This window comes from Equus asinus, chromosome 4 (genome assembly GCF_041296235.1).
Source record: "Equus asinus isolate D_3611 breed Donkey chromosome 4, EquAss-T2T_v2, whole genome shotgun sequence".
NCBI classification, from domain to species: domain Eukaryota; kingdom Metazoa; phylum Chordata; class Mammalia; order Perissodactyla; family Equidae; genus Equus; species Equus asinus.
Window position 1 is genome coordinate 23,861,010 of NC_091793.1, and position 17,184 is coordinate 23,878,193.

Here is a 17,184-nt window from a genome sequence, read left to right on the forward strand (position 1 = left end):
ACAGTCTCTCGGTGACCCAGCAAGACAAGAATGACCCAGATTCTGAGTCCTGAGTCACAGATGATGACAGGAGGCCCCGACAGGCTGGCACCATGTCCCAGGCTGTGAATTTAGGAGGGCAGGGCCAGGGGGCGGGGAAGGACTGGAACCCTGGGCTCTTTCCCCTACATCCTGCTGTCTCAGGGCCACTGTCATTGAGGATGGGGTGAGGGGGGTGGTTGGGTTGTTGATTGAACTTGAGCTCAGCACCAGCAGCCCGGGCCTGGCCCCTGTGACAGCCCCGGGACATCCCCTTGCTGGCTTGCTCAGAGACATTTTCCACCACCACAGGTATGACACATTCGATGCTCCCATCACAGCGCCGCAGGGGAAGGGGGGGTCACAGGGCTGGGGGAATGCAAGGCAGGAAGTGCTGAGTGGGGAGAGAGCTCAAGTGTGGGGAGAGAGGTACCCAGTCTACAATTCCAGGAAGCCAGGACGCGGAGGAAGGGAGGAGCTGGTGGGAGATGCATCGCCTTCCACTCCTCTGTGCACCCAGCCTACTGCCAGGCCCCGGCCACAGAGAGGAGGCTGGCGACTGCCCTGTCTGCAGAGTCCCCAGTCCTAGGGGGGCGGGAGTGACCACGGAGGACACAGACAAGTAAACCAACAGCCACATCCTCCCACTGGGGAAGAAAGTCAACCCAAGCCTTTACTGGAAACGCCAGCATGGGAGGCTCTGACAGAGTCCCCTAACTCAGGAAGGGAGAGAGGAATGCAGGGCGGGGCTTTAGGGAGGGGCTCAGCCAGAGCTCGCTGGCTTTGGATATAGTTGGTGGAGGATAGTTCTTGGAAAAGGGAGGAATTCTTCTTAGAGATTTGTTCATTCATTTACTCAACACACCTTTACGGGAGTCTATCATGTGCCGGGCATGGTGCTAGGTGCTGGGGATCCAGGAGTGGGAGAAACACCCTCTATCCTGCCCTGAGGCCCCTGCGGCCCCCTGAGGGTAGTTGGTGTGGTGGTTGAAGCACTAACTCTGGACCTTGGCAGCCCAGGTTAAATCCGGTTCTGCTGCCTACCAGCTGTGACCTTGGGCAGATCCCGACACTTCTCTGTGCCTCCGTTTTCTCATCTGTAAAAGGGGGACTTACCGGGACTGTTGTGAGGATTAAAGAAGTACTTAGCAGAGATGTGCTGGTTTCAGGGGAGGTGGGACAGGCTGGGGCAGGACTGCGGCCGGGGAAGCCCGAGGGCTGCAGGTGTGGAGGCAACTGGCCTGCATCTCGGATGCTCTCCGCTGTCTTGGTGACGCCGTCTGGGGCGGGGCTCACCCGGACACCACTGCAGACTGGGTTCCAGCACCCCTCCTTGCCCTTTCTGACTCTTGGTCCTCACGGTCTGTCTGCTCCTTGCTCCTGGGTAGGTCTCAGGGATCAGGGTCTAAGGTGTGACCCTCTGCAGGGGTATCTAAGCACCCAACATGGCGTATCTCCCATGAGAGGATCCCTGGAGGTGTGACAAAGGCGAAAGGAAAGCTACAGGGTCTTCTGCCTCCCTCTCAGATCCAGCCACGTCAGCTGCCACCAGCCTGGTCCAAGGCCAAGGGCACTGAGTCCTTCCCAGTTCCGTCCCACCTGTCCCCTTTGAGCCTCAGTCTCTTCCTCTGTCAACTGGGGAGAAGGGTGCAGAGGAGAGGAGTCTGTCTCACCTCAAAGCTCCCTTCTGGCTGAACCAGTCTGTTCTGTGGCCTCTGGAAGGATGGGGACGGGGTCCCCACTCACTCTGGTAAGATGACCCAGCAAATTTACCATCCCAATTTTAAATCCCCGCGGGAGTTACTGACTGGAAAAGCCTCAAGTGATGTGCTTGGAGGCCCACCCTGCAGCGGGCCTCCCATTCCCCACTCATTCCACTACACTACTGAGCTCCTGCCACGTGCACTGGGCTGTTGGAAGTGATGTTTCGATGGGGGGGAGTTGGGAGTGCTCGAGACAGGGCATGGTGTTGGTCAACCCCAGTGTTTGGGGGAGTGTCCCTGGCGAAGGGTCCAGTGACTCTTGTAACAGCAGGTGTAGGAGAGCAACCAGCCAGGAACGGAATAATTCAGCAAGAGATTTCTATTGCTTGTAACTCATGCAAATGTGAAACGAACAGTGAAAACTGTACTTCTGGGACCCCAAACTCAGATGCACATGCTGATGGGGGAAGGGGGTGGGATGGGGTGGGGGAGAAGGGCAGATAACAGCAACAGTGTTGGAAATGATGACAACGACGTGTATGTGCAGGCACTGTTCTCAGTTCCTCTCATAGGTTATCTCCATTTCCACAGCACAGCTTATGATTATTGTCTCATTTTCTGTAGAAGGAAACGAGGCACAATAAAATCAAATAACTTGTAGGTCAAGGTCAAGCGGCTAATAAGTGTCAGAGTCAGGACTTGAACCCAGGCTTCTGACTTCAGTACCCGTCTTTTTAACCCACACAGTGTGAGACAGTTGGGAGTGGTGGGGCCTGCGTCACACTGAAATTTCTCAGGGCAGCCACGGCTGACTGTTGCTGCATAGGAAGGCAGGGCAGATCTTCTAAAATTTAAGAGAAGCTGGAAATTCAGTTTTTTTATGTGAAGCGTCCTGATTCTTAAATATTGGCCACTAATTTTTTAAAAATTTAAAACAAAAGTAGGCCAAGAAAAATGTTTCTTCGCACTAGATAGGAAGGAAGAAAAGAAAACCATCCTATGAGTTTTGTTTGTTGTAAAGGTCACTTCTTCCTGACTCTGCTGGCTGGGTGCTTCGCGCCCCCACCCTTGGGCTCTCTGAGCCCCTGTGACCCTTTGCCGGCCCTGATCCCAAAGGTCCAGTCCATCACTCCTCCCAGCACCTGCCACCGGAGCCTCCCCAAGGAAACGTGTAGCTTGGTGAATGGGTGGAGGGAGAAAGGGAAGAGGAAAGGGAGGTTCCAAGAACAGGGACTTGCATATGAATTTGAAGACAACACGGATGGCATAAGGGACATTAGGACCTCTCACAGCCCCACCAGGAGGGACAGCTGCTCTGATGACACAAGTTATCAGGGAGAAGAGAGGCACCAGGGAGCCTGAGCCGTGGTTCCTCTGCGGGGCAGCCGGAAAGAGGCTCCTTGGAGAATCTTCCATGCCTCTGGCCTTGGAAGGGGTTCCCTCTGGAGTTAAGAGGCGGACCTTCAAACTGAACTGTCTGTGGGGGAGGAGTTCTGGCTGCAACAGCACTTTGAGGCAAAAAAAAAAAATATATATATATATATATAGGTTGAAAACTGGAATTCTGTGTGCCTTGGAAATTTTTTACTGACTCTCTGCCTAAGGACTTGCATGTGTAAGACCGATGTTGTCCTTTTATGTGATGTTTAGAAATTTATTTTTGGACAGAGTCCTGGAAAGAGCATGGGACGAGGAAGCAGGTGACTTGAGTCCCAATCCGGACCCCGCCGCAGCCGTGCCATGACGGGGCTCGGGGAGCCCCGCACCACAGGCTGGGTGTCTGTCTCTGGGTGTGTTTCGGGAACTCCTCCTGCTGAGACCCCACAGGGGAGGAGGCCACGCTGAGTGACACATGCAGAGTTTCCATTCTGTGTCCCCAGCACGGCTTGAGGCAGCACCTCTCAAACCCCAAACCCCTGAGCAGAAGCCACTCCCCTGACCACCCGGCTGGGAAAGCAGCGAGGGGCAGGCCAGGGCCTGGAGAGCTGTCCCCCGGTGGCGCCTGCACATAGAGGCCAGAGGCCTGAGAAGAAATTTTTACATATTAAGGTGCATGGGGAAGCCGTTCTGGGTACGCCCGAGTCAGCCTGAAATTTACGTAAACTCAAGAAGTCTGACTCACCGCCCGTCAAACATACGTTGTGCATCCGCTTTAAGCACTAAGGGGAAGGATGCGTCTGGTCACTACCCTACAGGAAAGAAGGCGCTCTTGGAGAGTGGGAACTAACGCCTCCCTTCCTGGGATGCTGGAAGAGTCTTCCTTCCCATGGCCCCAGGGTCATGTCGACCACTGTGTACAGGCTAATCTGTAGACAGAATATCTTCTTGAAACCTGGAGAAGAAATAAAACATACCCGTGTCGTGCTTGGTGTATGTTCTTTGTTCCAAAATAGTTTAAACTTCGCTGAAAACTATGCTTCTCCGGGCGCTTTCCTCCTCCGTGAAGGCTGTGCTTCCGGGCTAGCCCTCAGCTTGGCTCGAACGAAACTCTCTTCTGTTATGGATGGATTATTGATTATTTGCATTGACAGGCCAGGACCCAGGACTGTCAGAGGGATGAGGGGCCCAGAAGTGGCGGAGGGGCAAGGAGAGAGGGACACAGACAGGAGGGGGTGACACGAGGGTGGCACTGGGAAAGAACCACCCGCTCTGAAGTCAGGGGGTCCTGGGTTTGAATCCAGCATGTCCTGGCTGTGTGACCCTGAGCAAATCACATCCAGTCTCTGAGACTCCACTTTCTCACCTATAAAATGGGGGGAAATGGCCACTTTTCCTGCTTCTTCAACATGGGGCTCAGCACAGACCAGCATTGTGTGAGTGCTTGACGCCAGACTAAGGAACAAGTGGATGAGCCATGGTGGGCACAGGGTGTGCTGAACAGAGGTGGCAGAGGTGGGCCCCGGGGACCCTGCGCAGGCACCCTCTGAAGTCTTGCTCAAGGCAACGGGCAAGGCTGTGCAGGCAGCCCATAGGGTTTCCTTCCCCCCAGCCACAGTGCGGCTCCCGCAGGCTCCAGAGGCTGTGGGAGGGAGAAGGGGCGGGTACCCCTGTGTCCACGCAGGCGGAGAGCGATGGTGGGGACAGCTCAGGAGTAGAGAAAGCACCCTTCGGGAGCAGCTTGAGGACTCAGGGTACACGGACTGTGGAACAGTGTCCACGCATTGTCAGTATCCATCCCGCTCCTGACCCCCCGCCCCACCTGCGATGGGCTGAACTGTGTCCCCTCAAAAGATATGTTCAAGTCCCAACCCCTGGAACCTATGAATGTGACTTTATTTGGAAATAGGGGTCTTTGTAAATAAGATGAGGTCATTGGGGGGAGCCCTAATTCAGTATGACTAGTGTCCTCATAAGAGGAAGAGAAGAGACACAGAGAAAGACACACACAGGGAGAAGTCCAGGGGACGTTATGCTGCCATGACCCAAGGGATGCCAAGGACTGCCAGCACCTGCCAAGGCAGGAAGGACCCTCCCTCAGGGCCTTCGGAGAGCCTGGTCCTGCCGACACCTTGATCTTGGACTTTCAGCCTCTGGAACAGTGAGAGAAACATTTCTTAGTTTACGCAGCCCTGTTGGTGGCACTTTGTTCTGACAGTCCTAGGAAACTCATGCCCCGCCCTCAAGTCTGGAGGAGCTGCGTACCCGTACCCGCAGACGCCTGTCTAGACAGCATCTGCTGGGGCACCTGGAGCCGCCCCTCCCCCCTCCCCGCAGCCCCTGCACTTCCTCCTGGGTTCAGAGAGAGGCTCAGCCAGCAGAGAAGCTTCTCCCGGGTGGGCTGCACTCTCCTCCCTCGCCCCCTCCGTGGCCTCCTTGAGCTCTGAGGCTCAGGTGACCCCCAGGGCAGGCTGACCAGGAGGGGTGGCTCTCCCGCTATCTCCCAGCCTGATGCCCCTCCCTCAGAATAGTCCCTTCACTCCCTATGCTCAATTGAACAGTGTCCCCTCCAAATTCATGTCCACCCGGAACCCGCGAGGGTGACATTATTTGGAAATAGGGCCTTTGCAGACGTAAGCAAGTTAAGATGAGGTCACATGGGATCAGGGTGGGCCCTGAGTCCAGTATGATGGGTGTCCTTATAAGAAGAGGGAAATGCGGCACAGAGACACAGACACAAAGGAAGAAGGCCACCTGACGAGGGAGGCAGAGGCCGGAGCGAGGCTTCTATAAGCCAAGGAATGCCAAGGACTGCCAGCAGCGACCAGAGGCCAGGAAGAGGTGAGGAAGGATTCGCTGCCGAGCCTTCAGAGGGAGAATGGACCCGCGGACGACGTTCGACTCTGGCCTCCGGGACCGGGAGAGAATGGACTTCTGCTGTTTTAGCCACGAAGTTTGCGGTATTTTATTATAGCAGCTTAGGAATCTGATTCACCTCCCATCAAAGAGACCAGGTCGGAGTCCCCGTTCCACTTGCAAGGGGCCGTGGGACCTGTGGCAGGTCAACCGCTCCTCTCAGAACCTCAGTCTCCTCTTCTGCTGATGGGGACACATATTTTCTCTCCCAAGTCTGGACCTTTCACTGCGAAGGGCTCAGCTCAGGGCCCAGAGCTCAAAAGCCTTCCTGTATTATCAGTGAAGAAGTTGACAGCAACTGTCATTTATTCACTCCACAAACATTTGCTTGTCCTGTGTGCCATGCACCGTTCTAGGCTGGGATCCAGCAGAGGACAAGACAGATGGGGACTTTGTCTTCATGGGCTCACAGTCTAGGAATGGGGAGCAGGGAGAGAGACAAACCGCTGGAGCGGTTAATTGCAGAAAGTAAGAGTTGTGATATGGGGTTGTCCCTAAAGGCTGGTGGTTGTCATTCTTACAGGGCCTGCCTGAGCTGAGCCGAGGTCAGCTGCCCCAGCCTCCTCCCACTCCAGGCTGACCACAGCACGCTGCCTGAAGGCCTGACAACAAGGCAGCTCTCCGGGCTCGCCAGCCTCTTTGGTGGCCAGTGGTGAGCACCTGCTGTGTGCAGGGCCGTGGGAGGAAGTGGAACACATGACACACGACAGGCGCTGGCACTGCATCTGCCCACCTCCAGTTCATGGAACATTGTGTGGACAGAGTATCACGAACTGAGCGGCCGAAACAGCAGAGCTCTACTGTCAAACAGTTCTGGAGGAGAGAAATCCAAGAGCAAGGTGTTGGCATGGCTATTTCTTCCTGAACCGTGAGGCCGTGGGGAAGAATCTATTCCAGGCCTTTCTCCTAGCTTCTGCTGGCTTGCTGGAGATCTCTGGCATTCCTTAGCAAGTAGAAGCATCACCCTGTTCTCTGCTTTCATTCTCACATGGCATTCTCTGTGTGTGTGTTTGTCTTGAAATTTCCCCTTTTTCTGCGGCCATCAAGGTTATCAGATTAGGGCGCATGCTACTCCAGCATGACCTCATTTTAACCAAATACATCCACAGCACCCCTATTTCCAAGTCAGATCACCTTCCGAGGGACGGGGGCTAGACTCCCACATGTGGATCTGGGGAAGGCACAGTGCTACCCCCACAAGCATCGTCTCTGTGCCCCCAGGAAGGCAGGCGGCACCCATCCCGCTGGGTGGCGCCCAGGCCTGGGGTCAGGGCTGTGACTTGCTGGCCCGGTGGCCTCCCTCTCTGAGTTCAGCTCCCCTTCAGAATGTCTTATGAAGTGGGATGTTGAATGTCCAACTGTTGTCTTTTCAAACCCAGGACTTATGTACAATGTCCCGCTCTGTTGGGCAGAAGTCACACGTGTCTCCTTCACGTCCCTGTCCCCGGTGCCCAACACAGGCCTGGCAAATTGTAGGCACTTAATCAACTAGGAGTCACGAGGTCAAATTTTGGTTTCTGCAAACTGGGGCTAAAAACGGCATGGACGAACCGGTTGTGAGAAGTAAATGAAATAACCAGGAAGCGCTGGGCATGGCAGCTGGCCCACAGCAGGCGCCCTCTGTGGCATCAGCCGGGACGGAATGACCGTCATCAGAAGGCTGCATGGAGGGTGAGGGGGGACACGGCCGGCAGCCCCCAGCTCTGCCCAAACCCCGGATTGAGAGAGAGGCAACTGACCTTTGTTAAGGGCCTCCCAAGTACCTGGCACACTTCTGCGATTTATATCCAGTTCCATCTTTCGCCCTCAACAAGCCTTCTCCCTGTCCTGCTGGGTCAAGCCCGCGTGCACCCTGGTCTCCAAGCCTGGCCAGCCAGGCTTCCAGGTGGCTTCCCCGTCCCTGGGGACCCTGGGGGCCCGGCGTTGGTGTGAGATGCAGATCCCCCGGAGCAGCGAGGCCTTCATGCCGTGTGTGTGTGTGTGTGTGTGTGTGTGTGTGTGTGTGTGTGATCCGCCCCGGGACAAGAGGATGGACGCAGGCCACACGGGTGCCCCGCTGCCAGAAGGAAGCCCTTTCCCCGCGGCCCTCTGGGCTCCCGGCACTTGACACCCTTGCCCAGGCCTCCAACGCCGCCTCCTCCGCGTCCCGCTGCCCCGCGCGGCCCTTCCCCAGGCTGCGGCCGGTCGATGGCTGGGCGGCCGCCAGGTACAGAGGACGCTGGTTGTGCAAGACCTTCGGCTTTTCCGACTCTCCAGCTTCCGGCCCGTCCGGTCCAGCGCGGGCGGCTGTGCCTCTAGCAGGAGCCTCTCGTGGGGGGGCGGGGCAGAGGCGGGGCTCGGTCCCCACGCCCGCACCCCTGCTCCCACTGCAGCGCCCCACGCTCCCACCCCAGCGCCCCTCCCTGCAAACTTCGCAGGGCAGCCCCGCCTGGGAGGAGGGGACCGGGAGGGAGGAGGAAAAACTGCGAGCTGGGCCTGGCTGCGTCCTCGGCCAGGGCGGTGAGGCCCGGGCAGCAGGCCCTGCAGGCCCGAGGACCAGGACCCAGGGAGCCGGGGCGCCCCCGGCCCCGCCCCGAGAGGAGGGCTCTGGGCACGCCCCTCACGCCCGCAGCCACGCGGGACTCACGCCCCGCCCCGGCGCCCGTCACAGAGCGCGAGGAGGAGCACGCGAGGGGTGTGCGACGCACGGAGGTGCCACGCGGGAGGGACCACACAGGCGGCCTTACCTGTCTTTACCCGCCCCTCGGTGCACACCCCAGACACACTGGCCGCGCACATACGCGTCACACGCCACACGCACACTTTACACACCCTCACACACCACACACGCCTCCCACTCCACACACACCTTCTCCTTCACACGCACACGCCTCTGCCTCCACGCGCACGCGCACGCGCACGCGTCCTCACGCCCGGCCCCGCTGTTCGCGGGGCGCTTGTGGTGGGTCGGTGCGCCCGGCGGGCGGCGCGCAGCTCCAGGCTGTGGTGGCCTCGTCCGTCGCTGGAGAGAGACAAGGGCGGGTGGGCGCCAGGAGGACCCTCTGTGTGACCGCAGGGAGCCCCGCGGTGCCATGTGAGGGAGTGATCGTGTGACAAGTTCGTGCTGGGGAGGTTCCCTCTTGGGTCGCCCCGAGTGTGGAGCCCGGCGTGTGTCCCACCTGCGGCCGGTCCCAGCCCACGTGGCCGCGTCCTGCGAGCTCCAGAGCCGCACGTGGCCGGTGGCCGCCGGAACGGACTGCACGAGGGGGCCGCCACCCTGGCCCCCACCCCCACCCCCCCACCCACTCCCACCCCCGGCCTCACCTGTCCAGGTAAGGGGACCCACGTGCGCCTCCCGCTCCCTCCGGGACCCCGGGCTGTAACCAGGCAGGAGCGTCACCAGGCAACAGGCCCCTGGGGAGAGCTCCGGTCTCGCACCTGCCGCCGCCTCCAGGGTGCCCACGGGCGGGGCGGGGCGGGCTCTGCCTGCCGCCTGCCTGTGGCCTGTTTACCTGGCTCAGTCACCGTGGCCGGCCCAGCAGGAGGCCCATGGCGCCTGAGGCCACAGGCCACAGGGGACAAGGGCCAGGCACCCCTGCCATGGCTCCAGGCCATTGATCCAGCCCTGCGGCCGGTGGGGGAGGGGAGACCTTGGCCTGGACAAACAGCGGCTCTGAGGCCTGCGTGCAGGCCTGGCACCCACCTGCCACTCCCAAAGGTAAGGGGGCCTCCGGGCCGGGGCACTGGGATCCATGAGTGACGTGGTGGCAGTGTCCACCCTGGTCGCCGGCCTGGCTCCCTGGGGCTTGAGCCATCTGCCCTGCTCGGAGGCCAGAGCGGGAAGGCTGAGCAGAAGGCGAGGGGTGCATGGGGCTGGGGTGGGGGCAGGACGGGGTGGAGCGAGGCCGCGTGTGGGGACAGGCACAGCGGCAGTTGAGGGGCCGCAGGTTCGGGGGGCTGGGAGGCCTGGCGTTCGGGTGGGGCCTGGGGGCTCTGGGGCAGGGACAGGGCTGGGAGAGGCCCGATTTGCTGGGCTGACCATCCCACCCTCACTCGCCAGGGCTGGACACACTGCCCCCTCCAGATCCAGGTCCCCGACCTGGGTTTGGATGTGGGGAACGGGCCCAGAGCCCCACGCTGCACCCACTGCGGGACGCTGAGCTCACAGGCTCAGGGCTAAAGACGGCCGGCCGAGCGTGTGTGTGTGCATGAGTGTGTGCAAGTGTGTATGAAGTGCAAGCATGCATCGATGAGTGTGTGTGTCATGGATAGATGTGTGTCTCCATGTGTGTATACCTGTGTGTGAGTTTATGAATGTGATTGTGCATGTGGTGGGGACTTTCACCCACTGTCCCCACACTCGGGGACACAGAAAGTGGCTGTAGAGAGGATTTACTCGAGGCCCTTTGGCCTCGCTGAAAGGTCCTGGGTCAGAATCCCAGCTCTGCCCCACTCTGCCCTGCCCAGCCTGGCTGAGTGATCTCAGGGAAGTCACCTCTCTGTACCTCAGTTTCCTCAAGCACTAAGTAAAGACAGCAAAGCAAACGTCGCAGGCTGCCGGAGGCGGAGGCCTGCACGGGGCTGGAAGAGGGGTGGCCCCGCCCCAGCGAGCTCAGCTCCAGGGGCAGACCAGGGACCCTCCAAGGGTCAGAGGGCAGGAGGGAGTGAGGAGCAGGCTGGGAGTCCCAGTGCTTGGATAAGGGGCGGAGCCTCAGGCCCCTGTGGTGGGTGGGGCGCACCCAGCCCCTCCCTCCAGGGCTCCCCATCAGGGCACAGAGGATGCCCCCAGGTGAGCTGCGGTTGCCCAGGGAGGCCCAGGGCGCTGCAGAGGAGACGTGCTAGGAGCAGGCGGGAGCTGGGCTGAGGGTGATGGGGCCGCGTGAGGAGGTGGCAGTGCAGGCGGAAGGGGGAGGGCGCCGAAAGCAGGCTGTCAGCAGGAACCCGCTGGGCTCAAGAAGCCACCCACACCATGCTCTTTACCCAGCGCTGGCAAAGCCCTTGATCTGTCCAAGTTTCCTGCCATCTTCGTTATTAGAATTGATAACTGAGAAGTCTAGTGTCGCCGGGGTGCGACCAGAGAAGAGGGAGAGGGGAGGAAGGAGCAGGCCAAGTCAGCCAGGCCTCCGGGAACAAGCACGTTCCAGCTCCGTGGGAAGGAACTGGGACCTGAGCGGTCACTCGTTCAACAGCCACAGTCCTGCGTCGCTTAATGACGGGGGCACATCCTTCGAGCTGTTAAGTGATGTCATTGTGTGAACATCATCTAGTGCGCTTACACAAACCTAGATGGCGTAGCCCACTCCACACCTAGGCTATACGGTACTGATCTCATGGGACCACCATTGTCTATGTGGCCCAATGTTGACTGACATGTTGCTGTGTGACGCGTGACTGTGTTGAGTGCCAGCCTCTGCTCTTGGCACAGGACACACAGCGGTGAACACGATGAAGCCCCTGCTGCTGTGCAGCTAACAGCCAGGAAGAGACAGAAAAAGGACACATAAGTATAGAAAGATCTCGAGAAGTGCTGTGAAGAAAAGTGCAGCAGAGGGTGGGGAGTGGTCATGGAAGGCCTCCTTGAAAAGGGAACATTTGGGCAAAGGAGGTAAAAGAACAGGCCATGAGGCAAACTGAAGGAAAAGTGTTCCTGGTGGAGGGACCAGCAAGTGCAAAGGCCCTGAGGTGGCATGTACTTGATATGTTGAAGGTCTGGCAAGGAGCTGGTGTGGCTGCAGCAGAGGGAGGGAGAGGACAGAAGGATGTGCAGGGGCCACGTCACGTGGGCCCTTGTGGGCTGTGATAAGGGCTTCAGGCTCTGTTCTAGGTGGATGGAAGTCATGTGAGGCTTGTGAGCAGGGCACATGGTGAAGGGACCACCCTGGTGGTTGTATGGGAATTTGCTAGTGAGGGTGGCCGGACGACTGGCTACTGCAGGTAGGTGACAGATGATGTTGACCTGGATGAAGGGGTTGGGTTCTGGGGACGGTTGGAAGGTAGAGCCACAGACTTTTGTGATGAACTGGACCCTCGGAACAACGGAGGAGCCGTTGTGATAGTAAAAGACGGGAATGGTGGGGTCATCTTCACAGCTGTCAGCTGTCACCATCGTCCATCTCCTGCTGGGCTGTCAGCCCAAGAGGGTGGGAATGAGGTCTCTTATATTCACCAGTGTGCCCCGTCCCCAGCACCGAGCCTGGCACCAAGCAGGTGCCGATAGAAATGGGGTGGCCAGCTAACTGAATCGAGGACTCGATAGGCTGACCCCATCATCTGCGCCCCAGCTGCAAGCCCCACGAGTCCCACTTCCTGGAGGCAGCGAGATGTAGGAGAGAGCACTGCACCGAGAGTCTGGGGGCTCATTCATCTGGGTGGCAGGCTCTGGGCTGGGTTCTGTGGGGGGCAGGGCTGAGTAAGACACAGGCCCACTTCCTTCTGGGGGAGAGACACGAGGCCAAAAGCCAGGCAGATTGTTGATCTGACCGAGGGCTGCCCAGAGGAGGAGGCAACTTACTACCCAGGGCCCTGAGACCCCTCGCCTGGCAGGTGGCCTTGGAGCTGGCCTTTAAGGGTCCTTCAGGCAGTCCTTGAGGCAGAGGGTGTGGCAGCACAAAGTGGGGTCTCGTGGGCCTGCAGGGCGCTGTGCGTCATGGATGTTAGGGCCACGGGGGGCGTGGGCAGCAGCCTGGCCATGGAGGGTCTTGGGTGCCACGGCAAGGGCTTTGGAGGTGGCTGGGAGCCATGAGAGCATTCTGAGCAGCTGAGCGGTTGGAGGTGGCCAGGGAGAGCTCTCTGGTGATAACGTGAGGAGGAGCCGGAGGAGGAAATGGGAGGCGGGGAGCCCAGTTAGGATGCTGGTCCAGGGGTCCCGGTGGGAGGCGATGGGGAGCCCAGGTGAGTTGCCCCCCCCCTTCGGGGCTGTGTCTAATCTTGGATTTTCACACAGCGAGTGTTCTGCAAATGGGCCCCCTCTGTGATGCTCAAGGTCTTCCCAGACAGACGCGAGGGGCGTTTATGAGGGAGGCGGGATCCACAGAGTGAAGGCGTGGCGTGCGGGATGGGGGAGGAAGGGGGAGGCCTCCCTGACCATCCTACCCCGGACTGCTCTCTTGCTGCCTCCTCTCACGGACTCACAACCTTCTCTGAGCCTCGGTTTCCCCCTCGGCACCTGATGAGGTGTAAGGCAGTAGAGCACAGGGGTTAGGGCATTCCTCTGAAGATAAAGGGCTTGGGTTTGCAGCCTGGCTCTGCTGCTAACCAGCTGGGTGACCTTGGCCAAGCTGCTCAGCCTCTCTGTGCCTCAACTTTCTCATCTGTAGAAGGGGGATAATAAGACAACCTACCCCCACAGGGTCTGTGTAAGGCTCCATGAGACAGTTCGTATAAATGTCAACTATTGTCACCTCTGGGTCCCTGGGCCCCACGGCTCTGTGAGTCACCCCGAAATAGCTCCTTGGTGATCCAGACTCAAGAGTAAAAGAGGGGTGTGGCCACCTGCGGCAGAGAGAATGGACCTGGGGCTGAGAGGTCGTGGAGCCGGCCGATCGCCTGGGCTCTCCCCAAACAAGCCACCCCACTCAGCTTCTGGGGACGGCCAGTTTCTCAGCAGGGGTGCTGGGACACTTTGGGAAGTGGGCAGGCTGTCCCGCCTGTTGCAGGATATTGACCATCCTTGGTTCTGGCCCCAGCAGGGCCTGCCCCACACATATGGGTGTCCTCTGGTTACTGGGTGGAGGGGAGTCCAGGCCCAGTGGAGAGTCACCAGCAGTCCCTCCCTTCCTTATGTCTGATGGGGCCCACTCAAGAGGGTCACTGTGGCTGGATGCAGCAGGCATCCTTGGCTGGCAACAATGCCAAGAGAAGTGGCAGGGAGCAGGAAAGTGGGAAGGAGGGCCAGGGGCCCTTGAATCCAGCTGGGAGGACTCTGAGCATCACTGAGGGGCCCCATTTTCAGAAAACTCACGGTGTGAGAACTCAAGGCACAGCCCAAAGGGAATCCATCCTCCAACCCATCTGGGATGCATTTGAAAGGCCCAGCGGCATTTAAGGATGCAGTAATGGGAGACTGGCTTCTCAGTGCTCTGGAATCCTTGCTCTGCGGGTAGGCGGGGAGGGGGGTGAAGGGCCTTCTCTGTGCTGTGTGAGGACCTGCCTGAGAAGCCAATAACACTCAGAAGTTTGCTTGGGGGTCTGACAACAGAGCTGCAGGCCGGGGGCACCGAGGGGGATGACATTCAGTTGTTATTAAATGGTTATTTGTTAAGTAACAGCTCATTCACAGGAAGCAGCCCAGAGTAGCAGAAGGAGCAGGGAGTCAGACCCTGGGCTGGATCCCTCCTCACCTGCTGTGTGACGTTGGGCGAGTGGCTTAGGCTCTCCGGGCGTCAGGGTTTTCATCTGTAAAATGGGGCTGGTAGAGAGCGCCAGATATTCAACTCACATTGGGAAAACGAAGCCAGGAAAACCCTGGACTGAGTTGTTGCTAAAACACTCTGGGCTTCAGTTTCCTCATCTGTCCAATGGGTGCAGAACCTTGAAAGGTGCTTGGAGGTTTCAGCAAGATAATACACATGAAGTGTGCACACAGAGGGGGCCAGAGGAAGAAGAATGCATGGTGACAGTGCTCCCCAAATCCCTGGGGGACCAGAGGCTTGAATGAGGTGATACCTGTGAAATGTGTTCTGTAGACACTAAACAAATACTCATTTTTGTCTTCTGCCCCTAAGAGGCTTTCTGGTGGGTGGGGAGACAGGAGGGCTGGCGCTAAGGGCTGGCTCTCTCCAGGCCTTGGGGGGCTGGTGCAGTGAATTCACTGCATCAGTATTACCAGAAACTCTATTGTGGAGACCCAGGAAGAAGGAAAAGCAGGCCCAGTGGAAGGGAAGCCAAGGGCGAGAGGAGCTGGTGTACAGAAGTTTGCACCCCGTGTGCTCCATTCCCCATGTAGGTACAGCCTCTGTAGGGCAGGGTCCAGGCTCTGAGACCTGCATCTGTCCTCTAACCCCAGAGAGGGTAGTGCGGGAGCAAAGGTGGGGGCTCCAGAGCTGCTCTGAATCCAGCTCTGCCACTTGCCCTCTGGGGCGAGCTGCTCGGGGACCCGCTTTCCCCCACTAGAAGCTGGCTCAGCTCTCACTTTCAGTCACTGCCCCCCGGTGTTATTTTCCTCCCATCCAAAAGGCAGAGGTGCTGTCTCACTTCTATGCATCGCTGGCATCCAGCAAAGGCTCCCTTGCAAATGCCAGATGGTTTCCAGCCCTGGTCTCTTTCTCCACCAGGATGCCCATGGCCGAGGCCCCCCAAGCCACTGGTGGGCAGAGCGATGGAGGCGACGGCGAGGACGCAGAGCCGGAGGGGATGTTCAAGGCCCCTGAGGACTCCAAGAGAAAAGTCCGAGACTACCTCCGCCTGGCGCCCCTGTGGCTGGCCCTGGTCGTGCTGGTTTCTGTGGGGGTCTTGCTCTGGTATTTCCTAGGTAATCGCGTGGGCCCCCCTGGAGAGGCACCTGGGGAGGACTCTGGGTGGCTGTGGGGGGCACAGCAGGGCAGATCCAAGCTCAGTGATGCCTATAACTCCGTGTGACCTTGGGCAAGGCACATTGTCTCTGTGAGTCTCCCTTTCTGTTCTGTGAGATGGGAGTGCTGCTGCATCCCCATGCTAGGTCTTGGGGCCTCAGGCCAAGTGCCCCCAGCTCCCACCCACTGTGGAAGGAGTGCTTTCTCAGCATGCCCAGTTCTCGTGAACTGATAAACTGAAGGAATGTAAACATTGCCTCCCCTTGCCTGCAGCCCTCCTGGGTTGCCCTGGGGCTCAGAGCCAGCTGGCTCTGTGAGAGGGGGCCCATTGACGCCAGTGGTGCCTGGCACCAATTAATGCCTCTGCTCACTTGAGCGCAACCTGGGAGCTCGTCCGGGGTAGGGACCACAGCTCCAGCACCTCTGGGTCTCCAGGGCCCAGCAGGAGTGTGGATGAGGGGAGGAGGACACAGGACTCAGGCATCCAGGAGGTGTCCATCACACAGATGGCTTTCAGACCCAGCTCGGCACATGTGGAATTCAGCACACAGTGATGGGGGGCCTGAGGTGTCCAGAGCTCAGGGCCTCTCCCCTGTCCTGAATTTTGGCCGTCCTCTCTGGTATCATAGCCTCAGTCAGTCGCCTGGAGCCCTAGGAGCAACTGGCCCATGTTCTGGGTCCATTCGTCCATCCTTCCATTCATGCATGCATGCATTCATTCCTTCATGCATTCATTCATTCCTTCATGCATGCATTCGTTCACTCAATGAACACTCTTGAGTATCTACTATGTCTCTCTCTGAAACCAGTGGACACCAAACCTCATTCCTTCAGCTCTCGGGGGTGGGAGGTAATGGATAAACCAAAGTAGATGGGGCCTGTGAGAATGCTCTCGTGTAGTGTTAGAAGACTCATTCATTCATTCATTTATTCAGTACTGAGCACCTCCTGTACTCCAGCTCTGAGCTGGGCTCTGGAGAAAACCCCGCCCTCGCCTTAAAGCACACCAGGTGCTAGGACAGAGGAGCTGAGGCCAGGCAGCCACAGCAAGGGCCACCCACCCTGCTCAAGAGATCAGAGACTTCCCATTAAACACTCTGTGGAAGTTAGATAGTCTTCTTACTGGCTAAATCTCCTGGTGGAATTCAGGCCTGTTGAAAGCAATGGGGACCCCCTTTGGGGCAGTTATCAGGGAGATCAGCAAGGGCCCAGCTCCAGAGGGGTCCAGGGAGGCGGTGGTCTGGAGCAGCCCCTGCCGATGCTGTTGGGAGGCCCGGGTCAGATGCGGGCCGCCTGCTGTGACTCAAATGGACTGTGCTCAGAGCTGAGCAACATGGGCAGGGAGTGGAAGCTGTGTGTATTTCACCACCGGCAGGAAGCTGGCGCCCCAAAGAGCGCCCCAAAGAGTGCGGGGCTGCCGGGGCCTCCTTAGGCTTCAGGATAAATAGTGTTTAGGGTAGAGTTCGGAGCGTCAGTCTGGAGGCCCGGGAACTCACCTGCCAGTTGTCTCTCTTGCAGAGTCTAATTTCTCCTAGTTAAGTTCCAGGAGTAAATCACCCCCAGGGGTGGGTGCTCCTTGGGGCTGAGGACCCAGGGGGTGAGCGCTCCAAAGCCTCAACTGCGGAACCCACCCCCCCATCCCCCAAAGGGATTAAGGGTGGAGGAGGCACTTGAGGAGATGT

The 17,184-nt window shown here is 58.6% G+C and overlaps 1 protein-coding gene and 1 long non-coding RNA gene across 3 annotated transcripts in view; one reads left to right on the top strand and one right to left on the bottom strand.

Annotated features, from left to right (window-relative positions):
- Positions 1–2,102: 2,102 nt before the first annotated feature.
- LOC123289903 (uncharacterized) lies at positions 2,103–9,470 on the bottom strand. Its single transcript, XR_006534174.2, has 4 exons — positions 9,318–9,470; positions 5,171–5,251; positions 4,076–4,215; positions 2,103–2,339 (listed from the first exon to the last, which is right to left on the bottom strand). It is a non-coding gene; the product is annotated as an uncharacterized lncRNA (long non-coding RNA).
- Positions 9,471–9,541: 71 nt separating this feature from the next.
- TMPRSS6 (transmembrane serine protease 6) overlaps positions 9,542–17,184 on the top strand; it is a 39,230-nt gene continuing 31,587 nt past the window's right edge. Inside the window, exons 1-2 of one of the 2 annotated variants that reach the window (XM_070506929.1) lie at positions 9,542–9,711; positions 15,266–15,462. In XM_070506929.1, coding sequence (XP_070363030.1) covers positions 15,267–15,462 — 196 coding nt within the window. In that variant the 5' untranslated portion in view covers positions 9,542–9,711; position 15,266. The remainder of the gene's footprint in view (positions 9,712–15,265; positions 15,463–17,184) is intronic. The other variant, XM_070506928.1, reaches the window with a different exon arrangement.